Source organism: Phocoena phocoena, chromosome 4 (genome assembly GCF_963924675.1).
Source record: "Phocoena phocoena chromosome 4, mPhoPho1.1, whole genome shotgun sequence".
NCBI lineage: Eukaryota > Metazoa > Chordata > Mammalia > Artiodactyla > Phocoenidae > Phocoena > Phocoena phocoena.
In genome coordinates, this window is record NC_089222.1 from 144,402,598 (window position 1) to 144,427,582 (window position 24,985).

Genomic DNA, 24,985 nt, shown 5'->3' on the forward strand with positions numbered 1-24,985 from the left:
AAGGAAAAAAATTGATCTTTATGGTGGAGCAGGCATTCCCACCTTTGAGGAGGTCCAGTTATTGTGTAATGCGGACTCACACTGCCATCAAAGGGGGAGTGAGAAGGCCCTAACGGACAGAGAGACTTTTATGCTTCATTTCCTCATCCTGCCTTAAAATATAAATTTTACTTCGTCTGAACAAAAGCATGTATTTTTTAGTTACACTGAATATGCAACAAATCTTTCATGAGCTGTCAGTGTCTAATAGCTGTATAGGCTGTCAAGTATTGGTATATTTTTAAAGTATATGTTGGTGCATTTCATTGCATTCTTTTGGTGAAATTCCCTGTCAGAAATTCACTGAATGTCTATTAACATTGCTCTTTTCTTTAGGCTTTGTTGTCTTCTTTTTCCTGCTTTAGGAAAAAGCACATAGCACCCTCCTCTCTGGAGTACGTGGATTTGTTATTTCACTGCCCCGCACCTCCGCTGAGACGTGGCTGTTGAGGCAGGGATCTTGTCCTGTTCAACAGCGCCACTGCTGGTGAAAGAACTTAAATAACTTTTTCAAACAGAAAAAGTTGGACGAATGGGGCAATGAACGCTTGTATTCCTGCCACTGGAGTCAACCATTGTTAACATTTTGCCGTATTTGCTTGTGTGCCCTGAGGTGTGTGATTGTTTCTCTATCTATTGACATGACACTTCACCCCCACCAGACACTTTGCAGTTATTTCCTAAAAGTAGAGACATTCTTCTCCGTCACTTGTTGGCAAACTATGATCACTGGGCCTAATCTGGCCCATCACCTGTTTTTGTAAATAAAGTTTTATTAGAACACAGCCACACACATTCATTTGCATGTTGCCTGTAGCTGCTTTTGCACTAAAGGAGCAGTTGTTTTGGCTCACAAAGCTGAAAATATTTACTGCCTCACCTGTGCAGAAAAGCATTAACCTAAGGCCTTCAGTCTGTCCTTACGAAGTCCTGCTTATGAGTTTGGCTCTTAGCTGGAACCTGGGAATGTGGATTTGGGGAGGGGTCCCATCACCGTAACTGTGATAAGAGTGCCTCACTGGGTCTGAACCGTTTGTACAAACAACACAGCCTGTGCCGAACACCTGTTCTCTCTCTGTAAGTCCGGAGTTTCCGTGTGTGTCTGTGCCTAGCTCATAATAAAAACTGGGCGCTTTTTTTTTTTTAATTAACATTTTGGCTGTGCTGCTCAGCGTTTGGGAGCTTAGACCACCTCCTACAGTGGAATCGCAGAGTCTTAACCACTGGACCACCAGGGAAGTCCCAAAAAACCCTGGGCTCTGGTCTCTAACAAGCTCCTTCTGACATTTAATGCGTTTTCACAGCTCTTTGCTGGGAAGGTAGCTCGCTCTACAAGCCTTTTCCCTGTGCCTTGAATCCTTTTGCCATAATAAATCATAGCCATGGGTCTTCCTAGCGAATCAATGAATCTGAGCGTCTTGGGTCCCTGACACATGGCCCTTTACAGAAAAAGTCTGCTGAGGACCATTCTACATAAACACCATTGTTATACCTAAGAAAACAAACAATAATTCTGCAATATAACCTAACCTCTAGTTTCTATGCAAGCTTTCCAGTTGTCCCCCAAATTATTTTTTGGCTTATTTTAAAAAATCAGAGTCCAGTCAAGATTTGTATATTGCATGCCCTCCTTTACACATGCTTCACCCATGCCTTCGTTCATGACACTAACTGTGAAGCGTTGCGGACTGTCCCAGATGGGGTCCGCGATTCCCTCCTCGTGCCCCGTGCGCGGCCTTCCTGTGTCCAGAGGCCGGGCGCGGACCTACAGGCTGGACGAGGCCAGTGCAGCTTGCCCCATGGCTGATGCTGCCGCAAGGTGGGGCACCGGCCGGCGGCGTCAGGCCACGGCGGGCTGGGGCGATACTCGCGCGCCCCCCCTCCCCGACCACCTTCCCCTCGCGTCGTGGCATTTTGTGATGACCTTGGCTGACCCAACATTCACTGGATTCACTGGGGGCTTTCTTCTGCCTGTGCTCGCTGGCGTTCTTTAATAAAGAAGTGCCTTCCCTCAGCAGCCTGGGGGGAAAACTACGGCACCCCCCAACTCTCCAAAGGCTGGCAAACACTAATGACCTCCTTCTAATTGCCTGTGTCCAGAGAGACTATCCGCCGAGGCAGTCAGATGGATTTATCATTCCGGGCCAGGCCACTAGAGGGCGGTGGCGTGCGGCCCGGGCGAGGCCGGCGCGGGCGCGTGACGTCACGCTGAGTCCAAGACAGGCCGGCGCGGGCGTGTGATGTCACGCGGCGCCTGGCAGAAGCCGGCGCGGTCATGTGACGTCACGTCGTGCGCCCAGGCGAAGCGGTGCGGTAACTGATAACCTGGGGGTCTCGGCGCGGTCGCCATGGGTCCGCGGGTGCAGCTTCCGCCAGAAATCCAGCTGGCGCAGCGCCTGGCAGGGAACGAGCAGGTGACCCGAGACCGGGCGGTGAGGAAACTCCGGAAATACATTGTCGCCAGGACTCAGCGGGCCGAAGGTGGGCGCGGGGTTGGCGGCATGTGGGAGGGGGCGCCTCGGCGGACGGGCCGGGTGGGGGTCGCGGGGCGGCCACCCGGACTGGGGGACCTTCCAACCTCGTGGAGTCTCCACGTGGTCGGGCCGAGTGGGCGGGGCCTGCGGCGATGCTTCCACCAGTCACCCGCTTCCCGCTCGTGCTCCCGCCTGAGCGCTTGGCCCTCTGCCCCGTCCTCACCTTGGCTGCCCTGAAGGTGCGCGGCGCTCACCTCCTGCTGCGGTGGGCACGTGTCCCTATGAGGAGGCTCCGCCTCCCCAGCCCCTTATTTCCTCTTCGCAGTTAAGACCTGCTTTCCTCTGGGAACCGGTCCCCTTATCAGCCCATATATTCCGCTATCCCTGCTACCCACTGTTTGGGCACCCTGTGTTTTTTTCTCAGAGCGGCATTTATCACTGTTGGTAGTCTTTTTCTTGTGTAATTATTGGGTTGTCGTCTGAGTTTCACGTAGTGTATAGTCCTCAGAGAACATGCTTCCTAAGTGATTCTCAAAATGTGGGTCTCAAAACGTGGCCCCATCAGCAGCTTCGGCATCACCTGGACATTTGTTAGAAATGCAAATTCTTGGGTCCCATCCCCGTACTGCTGAATCAGAAACTCTGACAAGTGGGCCAGAAATCCGTTTTAAGAAGCCCTCTGGGTGATGTGATCCTGTTGCTAAGTCTGAGAACCACTGCTCTGGAGCAGGGTGCCAGACACGTAGTTAGGACCTCAGTACATACCTGTTGGGTGATTTTATATGTTCAGTATCTGCCTTCCTAACGACCCTGAATGAGGTAACTTGTAATTTTAAAATTTGAAAAGTGCACAAAGCCCAGGTGTAACGCCGGGTGAGTTGTTGCCAACAGACTCACCTGAGTAGACACCATCCAGACCAGGAAATGGTGATTCACTCAATTTTGAATCGACAGAAATGGAGTACAGCGCCTGTTACTTGTAGACTCTCGGGAAATGTTTATTGAATGAATGAAATGACAGTTATCTGGGGGAGTCCTTCCAGCCACAGGCCCAGCAGGTTCTGAGTTGGGAGGATGGCTTGAGAGGGAGGGCCGGGTACCTTTACAGTAAGATGACTTCGGTCTAGTTCAGGCGTTCACATTTCTCTGGCTGTGTTCTGGCACTAAAAAGCTGGGTTCATCTGTTCTGAGCGTTGCTGTTTTTGGTGCAGGTGGTTTCACTCATGACGAGCTGCTGAAGGTGTGGAAAGGACTGTTCTATTGTATGTGGATGCAGGACAAGCCACTCCTCCAGGTGAGTGCCTGGGAGGGTACAGAAGGAGCTGGGGCAGCAGGAACAGTGGGAGGACAGGCGAGCACGTTGTCGACCCTCATTTTACTACTGCAGACATGCTGGGCAGGGTTTTACAGCTTCCATCCTTTTTGTGCTTTAATGGCCGGAGGGGCCGGGGCCTTGGGTTACAGTGAGTCTTGGCTTGCTGAGTGGAGCCCCGCAGCAACACTGTTGAATGCCAGTGTGCGTCATGGCTGAAAACCGGGTTGTCTGTTCTGTGTTTGTCAGAGATGGCAATGAAGTGCCGAAATGCTGGAAACCAGGGGACGGAATTCACGTCTTCTGAGACGAGGATTTTTTCTGCTAGCCTTTTTTAGCAAAACAGACTTTAGAGCAGTTTTGGGTTCCCAGCAAAATGAGAGGAGGAGCTACTGAGGTTCCCCCCCCGCACAAGCACAGCCTCCCCCGTTATCAGCCGTACCAGAGTGGGACCTTTGTCACCGTCCGTGGACCTACATGGCACGCGATCATCACCCAGAGTCCATAGCTTCCCTTAAGGTTCACTCTTGGTGACGTACAGTCCGTGGGTTTGGATAAATGTACAATGACGTGCATCGTCATTGTGGTATTTTACGGAGTAGTTTCACTGCCCTAAGATGCTAGTCTTTTTAGAAGTGTTTCCCAGCGGGAATTGTTTACTGTTCAGAATCACCTGGGCGGTGACGGTACTTATTTAAAATGCAGATTCCCGCGCTGTATTCCACGCCTGATAAACGAGAAGCTCTCGGGGGAGGCTCTGGAATCGTCTGTTTCGCCAGTGCACTAGGTGATACCTGGCACAGTGACACAGGCAGGCAGCTGGTAACTTACGGGGTCTCATCGGCCCCCTTCTGCTGGTCAGGTGGCTGTGTGCTCCCAGGCTCCTGCTCTCCCGCCCCTTCCTTTGTCAGCCTCCGTTGCTCAGGGTTCAGCATCGGTCATGCGGGCAGTCCCTGCCCTTGCTTGTTGTGAGGTCCTGTGGGCCCTGGCCTTCAGGGGAGGCCTCTCGCGGCCAGTGTGAGACTTGCGAACCCCAGGCTCGCTGGGCTGCGAGGCCCCGTGGAGCCGGACCCCGCGACGAGTGAGGACAGTTGAACGTCTATCTTACTGCCGTTGCTCGTTGCTGTACGATCACGTTTGCTCAGGACTGAGGGCGTTTGTTTTGTTTCCTGTGCAGGAGGAACTTGGCAGGACCATTTCCCAGCTCATCCACGCTTTCCAGACCCCAGAGGCCCGTGAGTATCCCCGCCATGGTCGCGCCCAGCCCCTGGACACGAGGCCTGTGTCTGAGAGCGGGAGTGAGGGCCCCGTCCCAGCTGGCGTCTGCCGGCGCTCACGTGGGAGATGCTGTTCTGTTTGTCCTGCACGTGTTTGCTCACTTGCCCAGAGGAGGTTCAGTTCAGGAGTCTAGAGGGCTAACCCTCATATTTCAGACTTACAGAGGAGAGCGGTGTAGTGTCCGCAGCTGTCCGACTGAATCTCCCCTGATGGCGGTGAGGTTCCTGTAGAGCATCTTTCTAACTCTTGGCGTTCTTGTTCTGACCAACTTCAGCCGTTCTCAACCCTGCGGCCTGCCCGTTGTGTCTTTAGAAATCCTGATGTCTAGACCCTGGTCCCATTAGGTCAAGCTCGGGGGGTGGGGCCTGGGCGCCAGCATCTGCGACACCCCCTGCCCTGCTCCGAGGGCAGCTAGGGCTGGGCAGCGTCACTGCATGGACCCCGGGACCGTTGCTGGCGGTGCCCCGGCCGTGTGGGTGGGTTTAGTTCAGTTATGCTTAAGCTGGCAAAGTAGTCAGAAGTAGGGGGTGTGCGGTTACAGGAACTGCGTTTGAGTAATCGCTGGAGGAGATCCGTTCTCTATAACTTTTACCTTCTAAGAACCTCCAGAAGCGTTTCTGTGCTCAGGAGAGGGCCAGGTACAGAGCGTTCACTTGGTGACACTTGAATGAGGTAGTGAACGCAGGCCTGTCCTGTGGGAGACAAGAGGTGCCCTTTGGGGACTTCCCTGGTGGTCCAGCGGGTAAGACTCGGCGCTCCCAAGGCAGGGGGCTCGGGTTCCATCCCTGGTCAGATCCCATGCACTGCAATAAGAAGTTCGCATGCCACAGTGAGCAACCCGAGCGCTGCAACTAAGAGCCGGTGCAAGCCAGATGATAAATAAATAAATATGAAAAGAAAAGGTGGGGGGCCCTTTGTGTCCCTCCCAAGGGCTCTCTCCTGGGCGTGCAGACGGCCGTCTCCTCCTGTGTCCTCACGTGGTCGCCCCTCTGTGTGTGTCTGTGTCCTCATCTCCTCTGAACGACACCAGTCAGATGGGATTAGGACCACCCCAGTGACCTTCTACCTTAACCACCTCTGTAAAGACTTGTCTCCGAATAAAGTCATATTCTGAGGGATTGGGGGTTAGGGGTTCAAGGTATGGGCTGGGGACCTGGTTGAGCCCGTAGCACTCCGGTTCTGACACACTGTTATTGGCAGGGTTTTGTGGTTGATCAGGTGAGTGGATTCAGTGGGGCGAGTGCTGGGGCAGGGCGTGGGTGCCGGGCAGGGTCCTTAGCCCCAGCCGAGGTGGGGCAGCGGCAGTGGTTGCGTGGGGAGAGGCGGCCCAAGCGCTGCTTCTCGTGCTGTGGGGGCTTCCAGTGCTCTCTGCCTGATCTTCAGAGGCTGTGGCTTCAGTTTGCGGTTGTAGCTGGGATTTGCTTTTCTTTCCAAGGTTCTTAAAAGCCCCGTTTTTAAGCCAAATCCGTAGCACTGCTGTCAGCTCAGCACACTCAGGGGCTCAGCACCCCCGAGGCCGGTGCCATGCGACGTCCTGATAGGGCTTCTTCACGGCCCCTCCCCTCCCCTCCCCTCCCCTCCCCTCCCGAGGCAGCTGCCGCTTTCCCCTGCCCCCACCCCTGACTCTCTTCTGGCCTTTTCTTTCCACCAGAGCACCTGTTCCTTCAGACGTTCTGGCAAACCATGAACCGCGAGTGGATGGGCATCGATAGGCTGCGCCTGGACAAGTTCTACATGGTGAGGAAGCTGCCTGCCCCCCGCCAGGGTCCCTGCGGTGCTGGGGCACGGCGTCCAGCATCCCGACCCCTGAGCCCCCCACTGCCCCAGCAGTGCCAAGGACCAAGGCTGCTGGGTGGCGAGCGCCCTGCGGTCTGTTCCCTGTGAGCCTAGTTGGGCCGTGAGGGGAGCCTCAGCCTCATGTCGGGTGCGCCTGCCGGGGTTCTGCACAGACTGTCGGTTCAGGGGAGGAGGGTCACAGTTGCCCCTGGGGGAGACTCGGCGGCGAAGCCCTTGCTGCCGTGAAAGCAGAGCTTAGAGCTCGGGCCCTGGACAGAGACCCCTGGGTCTGCTCGAGGGGGGCCGGCTTTGGAAGGTGTTTTTCTCTGGGCCGGGACAGTTTATGCAGTAGCGTGCAGAGTCTTCCTTGTCTTTCTCCTGTCCTGCGCGGCATTCTGGTGAGTTTAGGTTATTGATCTGCGCTCAGAAGTGCAGGGACACTGGACTGTGTCTTGCTGCCGCCCTGTTGAGCTGCTCCTTTGTTACTGTGCTGCTGCCCCCGGGACTGCGGACAGTCCCCAGATGAGTGCTGCTGTCCGAGAGCAGGTGGCCCGACGCGGACACTGGATGGGGCAGCAGCCAGGCCTCGCTGAGCACAGGTCCCCGTCATCTGCCCCTCAGGCCGGCCACCCGCTCCATCTCAGTCCAGGGTTACGCGGTCACCGTGTGTGTGATGTCAGGTGTTAAAGTGAGGACAGCTGGTGGGCGAGCGCGGGGCTCAGGAGAGGAGGAGGACGGCGCTGATGCGTGTGGGCAGGCGGGGGGCCGGGCGCCGGGCTTTGCACGGTTATAGAACGCCCGCTCATAATTCAGAGGGGCTGTGTCCCAGGATGCAGTGCTGGGCCTTAGGTCGGGCGTTCTGCTGCTGTCCGTGGCCTGTTCTCCACGACCCCCCGTGGCCATGTCTGGTAGCGCAGCCCTGCTCTAGAGGCTGGTCTTCCTGGCGGCACCACAGGTGTCCTCTGTCGCCTTTCACCACTACGGGTCCCCCCTGCAGGCTTTTTGGGTTCATGCCGGCAGGTAGGGAAACCGGGCAGTCAGCCACTGTGCCGGGGATTGTGGGCAGAGAAGGAAACTGGTTTCTCCCTCGGGTGGGGAGAAGCTCAGGGGGCGCTCAGAGGAAACAGTCTCTGGCGCAGACCTGGTGGTTCCGAGGCTCCGCTCTCCTGGCGGAGCTCCACGTCGTCCCGTTTTCACCCTGGAAACAAGCCCGTCCCTCGCAGCCGCCGATTGTGGTGTGTGGTCACTCCCCGTGTCCCTGCTGTGAGCCCAACGTCCTGCTACTCTTGGGAGGCTGGGCGCCTCCCGCAGGTCCAGGTCCCCAGCAGCTCTCCAGGGCCTGCCATGTGCAGTGGGGTGCCCAGACGACCTGGGGCAGAGGGGAGGTCTGGGTGGTGCCACTAACGGGGTCTCCTCCTGTGCCACAGCTCATGCGGATGGTCCTGCACGAGTCACTGAAGGCCCTGAAGACGCGCGGATGGGACGAGAGGTCAGTGCCCCAGAGCGGCCTGCGGCGGCCTGTGCCACTCGGCCGGTCTGCGTCTCTCCTCTGCTCATTTGTCAGCTTTATGTTGAAGGGCGACCTAGTGCTGGAAACAGAGGCATTTTTAAAATTAAGTTTGTGCACGTGTTCGTGGGAATGTCTGTTTCAGCCTTGACGGTGAGTTCTTACCGGATCAGAACTAAGTCCTCACCAAAGGAGGCGTAGCTGAGCAGCTGTTCTTGGAAAACCTGGCACCTTCAGCTCTGTCATCGGCAGTCATTGCTCTCAGCTCTACAAATACTTGAGCCGTCCAGACTTCACATTTTTGACGGTGGTGCTTGTGTGTGTCCCTCCAGACTGTAAGGGCCTGTGTTTTCTGGCTCACCTCAGGCCTCCCCTGGCACCTGGCAGCCGGGTGCGATCCTCAGGTTGGGCTGGCCTAGGCTCTGCTGCGTCTTAGCTCCTCCCACAACCCCTCCTGGAGACCAAGCAGGGGCGGGGCTCCTACAGCCTGGACCTGCCCCTTCGCCTGAGGCTCTGCATCCAGGTTACTGCAGCAGGTTTCCGAACCTCCCCGGGGGCAGTCTGAGATCACAACAGAAAGTGGATTTCTGAGCATTTACATTTTAAAGTTTTTGGAATTAATTAAAATTTTAAAAAATCCTTTTTTCTACTTATAAGTGTGATGGATGTTCATTGTAAAGAACTCAGGAAACTTTTTATAAACATTGAAAAGCAATTTTAACTCCAGCAGACAATTACTTTTTTTTTAAATATATACACATATTTTTTATGGCTGTGCTGTGCGGCTTGTGGGATCTCAGTTCCTCGACCAGTGATTGAACCCTGGCCACGGCAGTGAAAGCGCGGAATCCTAACCACTAGGCTACCAGGGGACTCCCCGACAATTATTGGTACTTTTAAAGTGTTGCCTAATTGCATGGTCCAAAAGAGATGTAGCCGGCTGCTTATTTATTTTACTGAGACTGTGTCAAAACGTCTCATATCAGCGTCCGGGTGCTGCGTGGACGGGGAGGGCGGGCACTGGGGGAGAGGGCTTAGAAACAGTGTATTTTGAATTTGTTTGTGATTAAAAAGTGATGGTAAAGGAGTTTATTTTTAAGCCCAAGGATGATAAATCTAGGACCCAGATGTCAGAATACCTGCCAGACTGGAGAATGCAGCTTACGGCCGTGTTATTCTAAGGCTGTCTCATTTTCTGAATAGCAGAGTTAAACTGTCCCTGGCCTGGCAGCCCCCCTGCCCCCATAAAAGGTCAGCAGGATTTGGCCTGCAGTTACTGGGATTACTCTTATAGGTTGAGAACGACTGTGGGTGACTCTACATTTTGGGCAAGGGTGCCTCTTTTAGTGATTTTCATCCTTAAAGTTCTGTGAAGACCTGGGAGTCTCACTCATTTCTGGATTTAGGATTGTGTTATCCGGGGGGTGGCTAGTGACTGAAGCAGGGTTCAGTGTTAAAGGGGCGATTTTATTTCTGTTAATCTTGGGCTTGGGGGTGTGGTTGTTACCATGGAAGTAGTTCCATCCTCATTGTCACTGGTAATTCAGTGCAGAGATCCTTTTGCAGAAACTGGTAGCCTCCCATTGCCCTGGGATAACCAGTCCTGCTTGCTGTATCTGCTCTTTTGGCCTTCTCCGTTCTTAAGAGTAGCGGGCTGTAAGTGTAACATTCCTGTCTGTGTGAAGGTGACTGTTGCCAGCAGCCTGGCAGAGGAGGTCTCTGGCCCCCGGCCTGCCTCCCTTCCGCTGAGCCATGGAAGGCACTCCGGTGTTGTCAGCAGCGGCATTGTCCGGGGAGCTTTTTGGAGGATACGTGCTTTACGGTTCAGGTGCAGGGATCTGTATATTAACAAGCACCCAGGAGTTTCAGGTGCATCTGGGCCACTAAAGACCGGTCTCTGGAGCTCTCTGATCTGGGATTCCCCAGGCCTCTGAGACCGTTGAGACCCACGTGCCTGGGTGAAGTCTGATGTGGCGTGTGGCCATCCACGGGTCCGGTCCAGCAGGACCCGGGAGGCACACTCGTCCCCTTCTCTGGCCTCCGTCTCCCTTTGCGTTTGCTTTGTCCTGGAGAGCCTTCCCGTGCAGTTCCCAGCGGGGACAGTAGGGACACCAGACACGGTGGGCTCTTGCTTTATAGCCGAGGTTCAGTCCTGCCGTGTGTCGTGGTCCTGGCCGTCGCCCGTGGATCCGTACTCGCAGGAGTCCTCTGTGCCAGCACAGACCCAGGTCATCGGGTCTTCCTGTGTTGGTGGACGGGGCGTCTGCCTGTGGCTGTGTCCCGTCAGAGCCCCCTGCTCAGGCAGAGTGAACCCATCGCCTCGCTGCCCCTCGTGCTGCTGCCGGACTTGCCTTTTCTTGCCCCAGACAGACCGAGCAGCTGCTGGAGCTGCTGATGACAGAGATCCTGCACCCCGACAGCCAGGCCCCCAACGGAGTGAAGAGCCACTTCATCGAGATCTTCCTGGAGGAGCTGACCAAAGTGGGCGCCCACGAGGTGGGTGATAGGTGGCAGGGTGAGGGCAGCGGCCAGGCTGCTTGGGTGCCTGAGGCCCAGGAACTGAGCCCCCGCTCTGTCCCCGCAGCTGACGGCGGACCAGAACCTCAGGCTCATTGGGCCCTTCTGCACGGTCGCCGCCAGGACTCAGGAGTGAGTGCGGTTCCCTCCTGCTCACCTCTTCTGTTCTGCTGAGTCCCCAAGGGGGCTGCCCTTAGGAAATGCTGTGTGCTCACGACGGGCCAGCAGGGGGGCCAGCGGGGCTGAGGGGCTGGGGTCAGGAGAGACGGGCATGGGGAGGAGGTGTTTCTTCCCTGGAGGGTCCAGCCTGACGGGTGGCTGCGGTGCGGCTGCCCCTTAGCTCCCTGGTTTTGCACAATATCACTCGAGGCATCTTTGAGGCGATTGTGGAACAGGCCCCGCTGGCCATCGAGGATCTCATGAAGGAACTGGCGGAGGAGCGGGATGGAGACACGCCGTCCAGGGAGCCCCCTGAAGGTGAGGACCGCGCTCATCTCATCGGGACGATGGGCCTGCCCTGCTCTGAGCCCGCGGTGGCTCTGCGGGAGCCCTGCCTTCACCTCTTGCCCCGTCCCCTCGATTCTGCCCGCCCCACCGAAGTCCGTGCTCAGCTCTGCAGCCAGGGTGACCTTGGGAACAAGCACACACGTTGTTCACTCTCCTAACCCTTGCCCCGTGGCCGTCCGCATCCTCGTGGCTTCCTGGGCTCTGCTCCTGCCCCGGGGCGTCTGCCCTGCTCTCCCGTCCCTGGCAGGGTCTCTGCCCTCTGTCCCTCCAGGCCCTACCCTGACCAGCCTGTTTAAAGTGCAGCCTCCCAGTGCCTACCCTGCCTCGCTCACTGGGCGTTTCCATGGTGATTCTCACTTTCTGGCATAAGTCACTTGAAGTTACATAAATCACTTGTTCATCTTTCTGGCCTGGCTTCCGCCACCGGATGTCAACTCTGCCAGGACAGGGACTCTTGGCCATGCTGTGTACCTGGTGTTCGGAGCAGCGGCTGGCACGGAGGGGGCGCCGCTAGATCGCGATGGATGAGTGAGTGAGTGAGTGGATGAATGAACGAGTAGAAGGTAGCGCTTGTGAACGTCCCTCTGGGGGCAGGGCCTGTGGGCTCCGCATCAGTGGTGTCCAGGCTGGCCTGTCCACCTTGATGCTAAAGTGGGTCTTCGTGGTTCGCCATCTGGTCTCGTGACTGTCCTCTGGGTGACCTGTGCACCGTATCCTGTGGCTTCAGGGGTGTGTGTTGTCCACCAGCTTCAGGACTTTTCTGCTCTTGCCTTTTGTTGTGGTAAAATACACGTAATGTAAGGTGTACCACCTTGACCATGCGTAAGTGCACTTGTGCAGCCATCACCGCTGTCCATCCACAGAACTTTTCATCTTCCCAAAGTGAATCTGTCCCCGTCGAGCACTCCCCGTTCCTCCCTCTGCCCCGCTCAGCTCCTGGCACCCACCGTTCTGCCTCCTGTCTCTGTGAGTCTGACCGTTGATGACTCTGTGGTTCCTGTCAGTAGGATGAGACAGAATTTGTGTTTGTGTCTGTGTCATTTCACTCAGCATCACATCTTCAGGGTTCATCCATGCCGTATCACGTGTCAGAACGTTCCTCCTTTTTGAGGCCTAATGATATTCCATTGTATGTATTTCACATTTTGTTCTCCATTCATTGGTAGATGGAGTCTTGGGTTGCTTCCATGTTTTAGCCGTTGTGGTTAACGCCGCTGTGAACATGGGTGTACAGATAGCTGTTTTGAGACCCTGCTTTCAATTCTGTTTGGTCTGTACCCAGAAGTGGAATTGCTGGATCGTATGGTACTTCTGTGTTTAACTTCTTAGGAACTGCCATACTGTTCTCCACAGCGGCTGCATTGTTTTACATGCCCCCCAGCAGTGCACAGGGGTTCCAGCTTCTCCACACCCTCGCCAGTGTTTGTTGTTGTCTTTTTTGGTAGTGGCCATCCTCATGGGTGCTAAGTAGTATCATTGTGGTTTTGATTTGCATTTCCCTAATGATTATTGGGAACACCTTTTCGTGTGTTTATTGGCCGTCCATATATCTTTGGAGAAATGTCTGTTCAAGTCCTTTGCCCATTTTTGAGTCAGATTTTTTTGTTGTTGAGCTTTACGAGTTCTTTCTGTATTCTGGATAATAACCCCTCCCCAGATACCTGATTTTCCAGTATCTTCTCCCGCTCTGTGGGTGGCCTTTTTACTCTGTTGCTAGTCCCTTTTGATGCACAAAACTTAAAGTTCTTATCAAGTCTGGTTTGTCTAATTTTTCTTGTTACCTGTGCCTTCAGCGTCATATCCAAGACATCGTGGCCAAATCCAATCTCCTGAAGTTTTTGCCCTACGTTTTCCTCTGAGTTTTATTGTTTCTTTAGGTCTTTGGTCCATTTTGAGTTAATTTTTAGTATATGATGGTAGGTAAGGGTCCACCTTCATTCCTCTGCACGGGGATGTCCAGTGTCCCCCCCCCCCCACCATTTGTTGAAGGGACAGTCCTTTCCACACTGGCTGGTCCTGTGCCCTCGTGGAAGGTAGTTTGATGGTAGAAGCGAGGGCTGACTTCTGTGGCCTCTGACTCCCGTGCCCTTGCTGGCGCACCCCTGGGCTTTCTCGTCGGTCAGCACCCCGACCACACTGTCCGGCTCTCTTGGACGTCCTTCCTGGCTCCCCCTTCCCCTCCTCCTCTTCCTCAGTAGCCCGAGTCGCCGGCACAGGCTGACCCAGGGGCCCATGGCGGCCGAGGGCCTGCCTGCAGCCCTGCTGTCGTCATTCTGTGCCATACGTGCCTGTCCCTCTCGGTCACCTGTTGACCGAACCTGTCTTCTGTAGGTAGTGACATCAGGGCCCCAGGTGTCTGGCCAGCGCAAGCTTCCTCACCCGAAGCCTCATCTCGCGTCACCCCTCCATCCAGGCTGCCCCGTGGCTGGACCAGCCGCCCTTCTTCCCCATCCTGGGACTTCCCGCGACTGCTGCCTAAGATGCACATTCATGATCCCCTCCTGGTTTCACTTTTTGGACTGGTCGGGCCCCACCTTCTCTGGGACGGCTCCCTCGTTTTTAGGCCAGTGTGGGCACTGCTGCCCTCGGGGGGAGGCCATCAGTGCCCCTGCTATCCTGTGCTGTGGGCTCCTGTGCCCAGGTGTGGGCCCTGGCAGGCAGGGCTTCTGGTTCCCAGGTGCTGGGGCCCCGTGACACCTGCGGCACTAGGCGTGTCTGAGTCCCTGGGACCCTTTCGTTCTAGGCTCCGTCAGTGGGGCTGAGCCTGACCTGGGCAAGGAGCAGGGGAGCGACGACGATGAGGAGGACAGCGCCGGCACCGTCCTGCAGGTGGGTGGCTGGGCCCCGCGTGGGCTGAGCTCCCGGTCTCTGGAAGGCAGAGCAGGGTGGCATCCGTCCAGCCGGGGCTTGGAGGAACACAGGTGCCCTGGAGCCTCGTCTGCAGAAAGAAGCGCAGATTTGTTGAAAGTGGAGTTGGGGGCTGGGCGCCGGGAGGCTGGGCTCCGGCTTCACCGCCCGACTGCTGCCCCAGGTCTGCCTGCGGCTCCCCTCGAGGGCGAGGGCGCTGGGGCCGCCAGGGTGACGCGTGCTGAGTGGGGGGTTTTTGGGTCCTCTGACTGTCGGAGTCAGAGCTCAGTGGACAGGATCTGTGACTTGATGAATTAGTAGCACTTTGGGTAGCCTGGGTTAAATTTGTCGGGTTAGTTTTACTTGTTTCCCCTGGAGGGTTGACAGTTGTGCAGAGGCTCACCTCGCGGCCCCTCGTGATCCACTGGGCGGCGCTGCCCTGGAGCGTCTGCTGTCGCGTGTGCTGGGGACAGCGTTTGCGGGGGGAGGGGCGGAGCAGCGGGGGACCTTGGGGCACAGCCTTGGCGTGTGGTCCTCGTGCTCTTTCTCTCTGTTGGTTCCCATCCTGGGAGCACCTGCGGGGGCTGACTTTGGCCTCCACGGTGTCTGTCCGTGAAACAGTTCGACTACGAGGCCGTTGCCAACAGACTGTTCGAGATGGCCAGTCGCCGGGACACCCCTCCGCAGAACCGGAAGCGCCTCTACAAAGTCATCCGGAAGTGAGTAGCCCCAGGCCCTCCGCTGTGTCCGCGCCCCTCCGCTCTCTGGTGGCCTCACCCAGGTGGGAGGGCAGCCGTCTTCAGAGCTCGGGCACGAAGGGGCTTCCCGGGGGCGGCTCCCCCCCTCCAGAGGCCGTGGCGGGTGACCGTCTGTCATTCTTTCAGGTTGCAGGCCCTCTCGGAAGGTGAGCATTGGGCCGCCAGGCCTAGACGGCATCTCGTCCTCTTGGGAGTGGATCGGGTGGCGTGTTCTCCCACAGCACGGATGGGTGCAGAGAGGCCGGAGGTGGTGTTTCTCCGGGGGAGGCAGGCTGCGGGCCTCTGCGGCCCTTGTCCTAGTGAAGTGCGGGGGATCTCAGGGCTGAGTGCACGGGAGGGGCCGACCTGGCACCCGAGGACCTGCATTTCCAGCAAGTGCCCGGGCCTGCCGCCCTGCTGCTCGGCGCCGCAGTGCCCAGCTCCACTTCTCGGTGTGTGGCTGGCGGAGCCGGCGTGGCTTGTTCTGAAAGGCAGTTTCCTGGAAGGTTTAGGAGAGAAGGTGTAAGCGTTTCCCAGCGTTTCATTATGAGAAATTTCAGACGCGCGGCCAAGTCGGAAAGGGTTTTACAGTGTGCACCTGTGTGCCTGCCGCCTCGGCTCTGCCGTCAGTTGAGTGTCCTTGTTTTACCGTTTCTTCCTCCCCCGCCCACCCCTCAGCCAGGCTGCGCTCCCAAATACTTCACGCTGGGGTTGTGTTTTTTAGGTGAAATTTACATTCAGTGGAATGCGTGAATACTGGGTGCATCTGGTGGGCTTAGACTGACGCACACACCTGTGTGACTCAAACCCACCGGGACCCAGAGAGGTCCCCTGCCCCTTCCCAACATAAGCGTCTGTAGGATGGAGCAAGACGTGTCCCAGCGCTCCAGGAACCGGCTCTTCCGGGCGCCGTCTGTTGGTGCCCGGTGAGCTGCCCGCAGCTGCGGCGGAGTCCGGCTGGGGCCTCCTTGCCCGGAGCTCGTGGCCGTGGTGCTGGTGGCAGTGGACGCGTAGACCGTAGCCTCCCAGCCCGCGGCCTCCTGATGGCCCGCCTTGGTCTTCAGGCCTCTTCCCCGAGGACGACATCCCAGAAAAAGCCTACAGGAATCCGCGGGGTGGGAGACGGGTGAGGATGAAGAAGCGCTTGTCCGAATCCCAGCTGCAGAACAAGACAGGTAGGCCTGGTGGGTGGGCTGTTGGCCTGGGGCTTCGTGACCTGCGTTCTGTGCTGCCCGCTCATGTCACCTGTGACTGAGGCCTGTTTCCAGGCGTGATTCGCCCTCCCCAGCCTGCTGCCCCCAGCGCCCACTGCCCCTGTGTCCTGGAGATGTGGCACCCTGGCCCCAACGCCCCGCTGCTCAGGGGCTGTTTCTGCTGTCTGGTCCGTGGGCCACTCCCTGCGTTCCCCGCTCTCCTTCCCTGTGGCTCCGGTCTGGTGCCTCTTCCTGACCCTTTTCCATCTTTGATCTGACCTGGTCCGTGCCTCCTCTTGGCGTCTCCCATGGCGTCCTCCAGGGAGCCCCTAACCTCGCTGCGCTCTCCTTGATTTTAGAGGCTTCCCCCTCTCCCGTCTTCCCTCCCCTCCCCCTTCCTCCCCCTCCCCACTTCCTGCCTCTCCCCCTTCTCTCCCCTCCCTCCCCCAGCTTGTCCACAGGCCTGTGGTTAGAACATGACTGACCTTGCTAAGGGCTGTCGTGTACTCCTGGCACACCCCAAGCCCTGTACCCACTGTAGACCACTGGGGCTGCCCTCTGCAGTGCGATGGGCTGTGCCCACAGCACCGAGCGGGACAGGAGCCAGAGGCACCCCTGGCTGGAAGGGGACACAGAAGAGGGAGAGGCGGTGGCTCCACCCCCCCACCGAGATCCCTCCTGTGTCATCCGTGTGTGGTCAACTGGCCCCAAGTCCTGGGACCCAAGTGCCCTTTGAAGGGTCTCTCCGTTCACCCCTGCTCCGGCCCGGGCCAACCCTGTCCAGTTCGTTTCACACCAGGGCCGCTTAGCAGGCGTGGACTGGCTCACATCCTCGTGCCAGGCTGGGCCCTGGACGCTGACTGACGGCTGTCACGTTGACTGAGAGGCCCGGCCCTGCTTTCCCAGCTGCCCCTTCCGACCAGCGTACCCTCTGGCCCCACGTGCGCTGAGCCTGGGCCCGCCCGCCCCAGATGTCCTGCCTTTGCCCAGTTCCCTTTCTTCTTGTTCTGTCCTCGTGCCGGTCGTCCTAAAGGCCCACCTCCTGGTCAGCCTCCCTGGCGTCAGGAGCCCGAGTAGGTTTCCCTGCCTGATGGCCGTGGAACTCACAGCGCTGCTGGCACAGGCCTCTGTGGGGTCGACGCGGGTCCGCTCCCGAGGCCGTCGGTGCCTCTGCCGAGCACTGTGTGTCCTCTGCCACCCTGGGGCTGGCACCTCAGTCAGCATCACAGCAGTTGGAGCTGGCCTTCTCGACGCCTCGTTTACTAGGCCTTGCCATTTCAGGGAGAGCTGCAGAGGAGGCCTCGTGTCCAGACCCGAGCCCGGTATCCGCGAGGCGGCGCCGGAGCGCAGGGGCTGACCCCGCCGTGCCCCGGGAGCAGCCCGGGGGCCGTGGCAGGAGAGGGGCCCCCAAGAGGCGGCGGCGGCCTTGGGCGGGCGCCAGGGCGAAGGCGGCCGATGGCCAGGCGCCAAAGGCGAAAAGGAAGCGGGCCCTGGAGGGCCAGAAGTGATGTCTGCCAGGCGCTCCGGGGAGGATGAGGGGACAGGACAGTCAGGCTGGGTTCCCGAGACTCTGGACACCGACCGCTCCCCGACTTACTGTGTCGGGAAGTGGCAGAGGTCAGGACTCAAGGGGGTTGGACTCTCACTTAGCGCCTGCGTCCCAGAACGTGCTGCGGCTGTGCTGACCTTGGTCAGGCCGGCGGACCCCCGGGACTGGAGCCTCCCTGCAGGCACCCTCCCCAGGCAGGGGACCGGCTGCCCGCCGGGCGTCTGTAAATAAAGTGCCACGCGGTGCCTACAAACCAGTCCTGCCCTGGTGCGTTTATGCGGGTTCTCTGGGGGCGTTTGTGTTTTGCACCCGAAGTCTGTTGACGTGGTCCTCAGACACGCTCGGCAAGATGAGGCCGAGGGTTACCAGCGTCGTCTGGACGTGCACTTTATCAACTCGGGCTGGGAGCTGACAGTGAACCTGTGCTTTGGGCAGGAGGGTCGGTTCCCTGCCCGCCCCTTGTCCGTGACTGAGGCAGAGCTGGATCTGAGGTCCCTGTGGGCGCCTGCACGCCTCCCCTCGCCTCCTTTGGATTCCGTTTCAGCCCTTGGCCCGAGTCCCAGTTAGATGGAAAATAGAAACGGGCCGTAGTGCCGTGTGGGCTCCGGTGGCTCCCAGGCAGGGCTGTGGCCGTGGCCATGGCGAGGGCTGCCCGGGTGACAGGTGCGTGCCGCCTCAGTCAGCCAGGCCGGCCTCTGCTGGGCCGAGGTGCGAGCAGCCCGGCGACAGGCCCAGCCTGGGGGGGACCCGTAGAGACCGGAGCCGAACCTCAGCTTCCAAAGCCCAGCCGTGTGTGAGCACGGCCCCGCTGGAGTAGACGCCCGGGGACCCCGTTTTGGTCCAGCTGTGAGGTGCGTGGGGCTGGTGGGGTGCAGGAGTAGGGAGGGTAGTGACAAGTCCCAGAGTCTACGTCCCTTAAAGTTTAAGTGCCTTTCCCCGTTGCCGAAAATAATCAGTAAACAATCTACGATAGGAATAGAAAAGAGTTTTATTTGAGCCAGACTGAGGACCATAGCCCAGAAGACAGCCTGTCGTAGCTCTGAGAACTGCTCCAGAGAGGCAGGGTTTGCAGCACAGTTTTCTGTCCTGTCAGAACAAAGAATGTTAGGTCAGGGGTACATTCCTTCAAGGTTTCAAAAAAAACCAGACCAGCAGGTACACAGCGAGTCAGCGTGGCCTTGGCACCTGGGAGGGAGGCTTAGCGTCAAAGGAGGACCAGCGTTGGCCTCCCAGGAAGGGAGGCATTTCACCTTTCTGTTTAACGTGGACATTCTTCTGGTCAGTGCGCGCTCTGCTTTAATAATTACAGCGGATGGACAGTGTATGTTTGAAAGGCCACAAACAGGCTGTTGGAGTCAGCACCAGATGCACGTCAGCTCATGCGTAAGCCGGAACGACTTCCCCAGGCCTCAGTACGTGAGCATTCCTTTCACCACCCCAAAGCGGCTTCGGGAGACGTCCACCACAGACTGCCGGCGGGCAGGGCTGGCTAACGGGCAAGGTGACCTGGCTGATAACCGTCGAGCCGTCACTTCCTCCCCAGCTGGGACCCTGGGAGGGAGGGCGCTGCTGCTATTAGCGCTGTTTTGTGGGTGCGGGCAGGTGTTTTTTTTGTCTTTTATTGGAATTCCTTTGATCAAAAAGTATGGAAGCAGCCATACTATAGAAGTTTCTGGGGGGAAAGAAGCAGCAGTCGTTCCTGATTGCGTTCTTAAACCAGTGCCATTCTCCTGTCGCTGTTCTCAGGCCACATTGTATGAACATCTCCCATGCCTTCAGGATCCTTCAACTGTAACCGTGTTACGTAGCTGTGGGCACTGGTGGGCTGTGGGTTGCAGTTGCTCTGATGGGCAGTGTTTCTCCGGTGTGAGGAAACGTTCCCATTGGGCAAAATGAGGAAATTAAATACGACCGCCAGCCGTTGTGCCCCAGGAAAGCTTGTGTTCCAAAGGGGGCATCGTTTTCTTAAGCGCCTTGTTGAGATATGATTCACGCTCCAGAAAACGTTTTCACCCATGAGGATGCCTGGGCCCCTCCCAGCCCCCGCCCCCAGCCCCTGGCAACCGCTAACGACTCTCTGTGCTGCTTTCTCGGTTTTCAGATAGTGAAAGTCAGTGTGTGGCTTCCTGCAGCGTGTGCTCAGCGTTCATGCACCTTGGGACATGTGTCAATTGCATTCCCTTCATGGCTGAGTAGTAAATACCCCGCTGTGCGGATGGGCCCTCTTGGGCGGGAGCATCGCAGAAGCGACGTTGGCTCTCCCTCCGTCCCGCCCAGGCCACCGGGTTTCCACCTGCCCTGCAGTTGGGAGGGGGGGTCTTGAGAAAGTGACCTTCCCCCTGGGGGCTAACACAGTGTTACAGGAGGGGGCTCTGGAATTCTGGTGCCCAGTTTCTCATCAAACTTCCACTTATTCATTGATCCGTGTCAGCAGCCCAGGTTTCCTGTCTGATCCAGTGGTTATACGTAATCCCTTACTGTCACTTACGTTACTGCTCGGTGCAGCCTCCCGTGGGAGCCCTCAGGCCGGCTCCTGAGACCCTTCCCCAGGCGCTCGCTCCCTTGCCCTCGTTATGGCAGGAAGCCCCAGCCCTGGGCCAGCCATGTCTCCAGAGAGCGCTGGCTCCTTTGAGGGCCCGGCCCTGCACGGCCCCGGAGGAGCTGGTGTGGATGAGGGTCTTCCGGGTCCCTCGTCTTTCTTATTGAGATTTACTTTACAGACCGTATGATCCAGTGGTTCTTAGTATATTCATAGGGTTGTGTGTCTGTCACCTCAGTCCATCTTAGGACATTTTCATTTACCCCCAAAGAAACCCTGTGCTCAGGGCCTCCTATACACTGGGGAGAAAGCCTGAGAGAGGCTTTTGGACCACCAGGGGCCCCCACCATGAGATTATCGACCACCAGGCTAAGACGTTCATTTATAGTTTCCTGGAGCAGTTGGGGTCTAGGACAGATATCACTGTGTCTGAGTGACCTAAGAGCTTCCAGTAGCAAGTGTGTTTTTATAGCTTTGCGGTTATGACTGGCTCCGCTAGAGGTTCTCTTTCCGGGAGACTGGATGGTCATTCTGGAGCTAGGTCGAGGACCACCACCGCCACCCCGCCATGTGCCAGTCCACGTGGACTGACCCGGAGCTTCGTCCTGATAACGAGATGGCGGTCGTGTCGTGGGGCTCTCGGCTCTCCGCCCTGGCTTGCTGAGAGAGGTCCAGAACAACAGCCCGAAGTTCTTCAAGTGCTTACATCAGCTGTTGCCCATCACACGCTCCAGTGGCCCAAAACTCCGCTGTAGCCGGGACCAGTCGGAGCCAGGCTGACTACTTTGACTCCTTAACGCCAGTGGGGGTAGCTCTGGCCCAGGCGGAGTCTAAGGGCTGCATGGGAAGGTCTTGCTCCGGGAGGGGTGGGCGTGAGGGGGGGCCTGTGTGCCGCAGACGGTTCACGCGGGGGAGGGACCTGCCAGGGCCGTTTGGGACCCCCCTCGGGTAGTGGGGTGGGGTGGATCTGGGGACAGTCCCACCAGCAGCCGAGACCGGGTCCTGGTCCCTCCCTAGGAGAGTCCCTGCCCGCTCTGGGCCTATTTCCTCATCTGTACATGGGGTGTGGCCAGTGGTATCAGGTGACGCCACGGGGCATCCCTGACAAGTGGGTGGTGGCCTGCCGCTGGTGCCAGCAGGACGGAGCGTGGGGTGCTGGGGGAGGGACGATGGAAACCAGCCTCACCTGTGTCCTTTCCTGGGAGGCGCTCACCTGAGTTAGGATTTGGGCAGCGTCTCACAACAGCTGCCCCAGCGCCCTTAGAGGACAGGAGGTGGGCGGTCTGCGCCCGGCCCCTCCTGGTGGTTCCAGGGCAGCACCCGCCCCCAACCCCTGGGGTCCGGCCACACGTGGGCGCCTGCACACCTCCCGGCGCCCCCGATCGCCCTTTCCTTTTCTCCATCTGGCTTGGGGGTCCGAGCTGCATGATTTCCAGTTTTGACGTTTGGTGTTTTGGGGACTGTGCTCCCTGGCTGGACCTGAGACCTTGGGGTGTCCCGTGCCCCTGGCAGCCCACCTCCCTGCCCCTCTCCGCAGTCACCCCCTCTCCCTTATTTCCTCCCCCCTCCCCTCCCCCCTTTCCTGCTTAAATGTTTATTCAGTCTCGCAGGGGATAGCTGCAGGACTATGCTGTATGAGATAGCTGCTGCGGCATGAACTACTGCAAACTGGGCGGTGGACGTGGCAGCTCTGTAGGTTAGGAGTCAGGGCGTGGGTAGTGGGGCTCCTGCTCGGGGTCTCACAGGCTGAGATCAGGTGTCGCGGGGCTGCCACCACACTCGAGGCTCGGGTCCCCTTCCCGGCTCACTGCTTGTTGGCAGGATGAGGCCAAGGTCCCCGTTTTCTTGCTGGCTGTCAGCCGCAGTGGCTCTGAGCTCCTAGGCACTGCCCACGGTTCCTGGCCGCGTGCCCAAGGCCGGCAGGAGAAATGCTCACACTTTGGACCTCTGACTTTGTCCCCAGCTCCAGCTCACCTGACGAGGTCAGGCCCACACACACTGGGGGAGGGGAACCGTGGGGTGTGCATGCCTAGGGGTGGGCACCCAGGGGCCGGCTGAGGATCCGCCCGTGCGGTCCCCATGTCCTGTCCCTCTTTCTTTTCTGAGTCTTAATCCTCAGAGCTTGACCCAGGAGCAGAAGACTGAGGGGCCCTTTCCCTCTCCTGCCCCTGGAGAGTTCCTTGCCCTGGGGTTTGTCAGAGAGTGAAAGGATAGAAGACACCGCACTGTTGGGGAGCAGCTCAGGGTCGACTGAGCCAGAAAGGGGGCCCAGACCCCCCGACGTCCGGGCCTGGGCTGGTCTGCCTTGCCCTGCGGTGCTGCTAATTCCCTGGGTGGGGGGGGGGTGGTTCAGGGTGATGAAGGGGGAGGGAGAGATGTTTCAGCTCTTCCTGCCACCAGCTGCCCCCGCCGTGACCCTTGGCCCGGCTGCCCCTGCCTCACAGCCAGCGCTTCCCTGTTGATCCTCACCCTGCACTACCCCCACCCTGGGCTCTGCCCTGCCTGCTGCCCCCAGAGCAGCTGGGGCCTGGCAGGAGCTGGTGACGCCTGCAGGACCAGTGGTGGCTGCAGCGCCGTCTGCTGGGCGTGGGCCCACATCACCCTGAGGGCCGGCGGCTGGCCCTGGCCTCCCCTGTAGTGTGGAGCCGCCTGGACTGGCTCCTTTCCCACCCGCCCCAGACTGGAGGGCAGGCTGCTGCCGGGGCTGGGGGGCACCCCTGATGCGGTTCTGAGCCTGAGCTCCAAGGAGGGACGGCGCTGCTCTCTGACCACCCCTCGGTCCTCCCCTGACCGATGGGAGAGGATGATGGCCCCAAGGCCCTGGCGTGGTGTGCGGGGTGTCCCTCGGGCACCCCCTGGCACCCCATTTGCTTTGTGGCACTTGAGCAGCCTGGGCCTTGCCCTGGAGGTGTCCCTCCGGGGAGGTGGGGGGGACTGGTTGGTGCCCGTCTTGGCAGCCCTCCCACTGTGAGGACAGAAGGTCCTGCTCTCACCTAAGGACTCCATGTCACCTGCACACGGAGAAGCCCTCCACCGTCCCCCAGGAGGCCTGAGGTCTGCACACCCCGCGGCTCCCCGTCCAGGGGCCGCCCCCCGGAGCAGTCTCCCCAACCCTCCCGGACAGACCCCGTCTTCTGGAACCAAGACCCCTAAAACTGAGTTTCTTTACCGAGTTTACGATTCATCTCTCATCCAAAACTTCATCCCGTTTCTGTCCGCTCTGGCCTCAAGCCTGTGCTAACAACACATTACCAGAGTCGGATGCTTAAGGTTGCTGTCGTCCATCGTTAACGTACTAAAATTGCTATTACAGATTCATCACTAACGTACAAACTCGGGTCGTTTCTCCAGGGCAAGGTGAGCTCACAGACCCCTGAGCCGGGGACCACCTGGGACACCCTGACTCCTGAAACCAGGATTCAGAAATGTCACAAGACAAAGATTCACCCCAGCTACTTTGTTCTTCCCCTTAAACACATCCCCCAACCCAAAGACCAGGTGGGCGTGGCTCTGAGGCTTGTCTCCCCTTCCCTCGCTCGGTGCCTGCAGTAAACCCTTATTTTGCTGCAAAAACCCCACTGTCGGAGTGCGGCTCTGCGCCTGGGCACGCGGCTTGCTACACGTCTCTCGGCAACGTGGTTTCCAAGGAAACGGGCCTTCCCGGTCAGTCCGACCGGCTCTGACTTTCTCACAGCCCCCTTGGCACCAAGCAGAGGCATCCGGATCCCGTGCAAGCCTGGGCCTCTGGCTCCAGCCCCACCCCCTGCCCCTGGAGGCGTGGCCTCAGCTGCTCTCAGGCCCAGGGGTTTGTGCCTTGGGCTTTTGGCATTGCAGTTTGTCTCTGTCCTTTTATTTTTTAAATTGAAAAAAATTGTGGCCACGCCTCGTGGCATGTGGGATCTTAGCCCCCCACCGGGGGTCGAACCCTTGCCCCCTGCAGTGGAAGCACGGCGTCCTAACCACTGAACCGCCAGGGAGGTCCCTGTCCTTGTAATAACTAAGTAGATTGTGCCTTGATGTGAATTGAAGATGTGGTCGAATTTCAAAAGTGGGGGCATTTGGATTCGGAATGCTTCAGCTCCCAGAACCCAGACTCACACTGGCTTATGCAGGGGAGGGGGGTCACGGGCCTTGTCCTGGAGAATTCTGGGAGTGGGCTGGCCTCAGGTGAGGTCACCAACCGTCAAGTCCCTTTTCCTCCCTGCATGTCTGGTGACCCCTGACCGAGCGGCCGCTCCTGGGGCTTCCGCGTCCTCAATCGCCCCACTGGGGAGGGTCTCGTGTTCACAGCCTGAGTCCTGAGGCTCACGCTGGCCTGACCCACCGCTGGTCAGAGGAGGGTGCCACAGCCTGACCCCCACAGGCCACGGAACCTCTGGGACCACAACGTAGTGCTGGGGGCGTCGGGCAGGTGGGGTGCAGAACACCTCCGCCCCCGCCCCCCAGGGTTTCCTGTCTTCACCTTTTCTTAGGGTAAAAACTCCCAACAAGGTAGAGAAGTGCCGGCAAGTCAGGGGCAGTTGGCTCTGAAGCTGAGTGTCATTGATAACACGTGGTGGCCTGGTGGCCCTCCTTCTCCCAGAGCCCCTCGGCGCAGGACTCACGTGGGTTTCCTGTCCGCCCAGCCTCCCCCCTCCCCACGTGGGCAGCGTGGGAACTGCGGCCGGGGCCTGGTCCTTCACAGCCCTGCCTGTGCCTGTTTGAAAGTGA

At 58.3% G+C, this 24,985-nt stretch overlaps 1 protein-coding gene across 1 annotated transcript; it reads left to right on the top strand.

Moving 5' to 3' along the window:
* The first annotated feature begins 2,387 nt into the window (after nt 1-2,387).
* On the top strand, nt 2,388-17,695 carry RRP1 (ribosomal RNA processing 1). The gene is made up of 13 exons (XM_065876364.1): nt 2,388-2,520; nt 3,725-3,807; nt 5,003-5,060; nt 6,755-6,840; nt 8,307-8,368; nt 10,753-10,882; nt 10,971-11,035; nt 11,244-11,380; nt 14,154-14,239; nt 14,879-14,976; nt 15,142-15,161; nt 16,059-16,169; nt 17,469-17,695. The coding sequence occupies exons 1-13, from the start codon at nt 2,388-2,390 to the stop codon at nt 17,693-17,695; spliced, it is 1,296 nt and encodes a 431-aa protein (XP_065732436.1).
* The last annotated feature ends 7,290 nt before the right edge of the window (nt 17,696-24,985 follow it).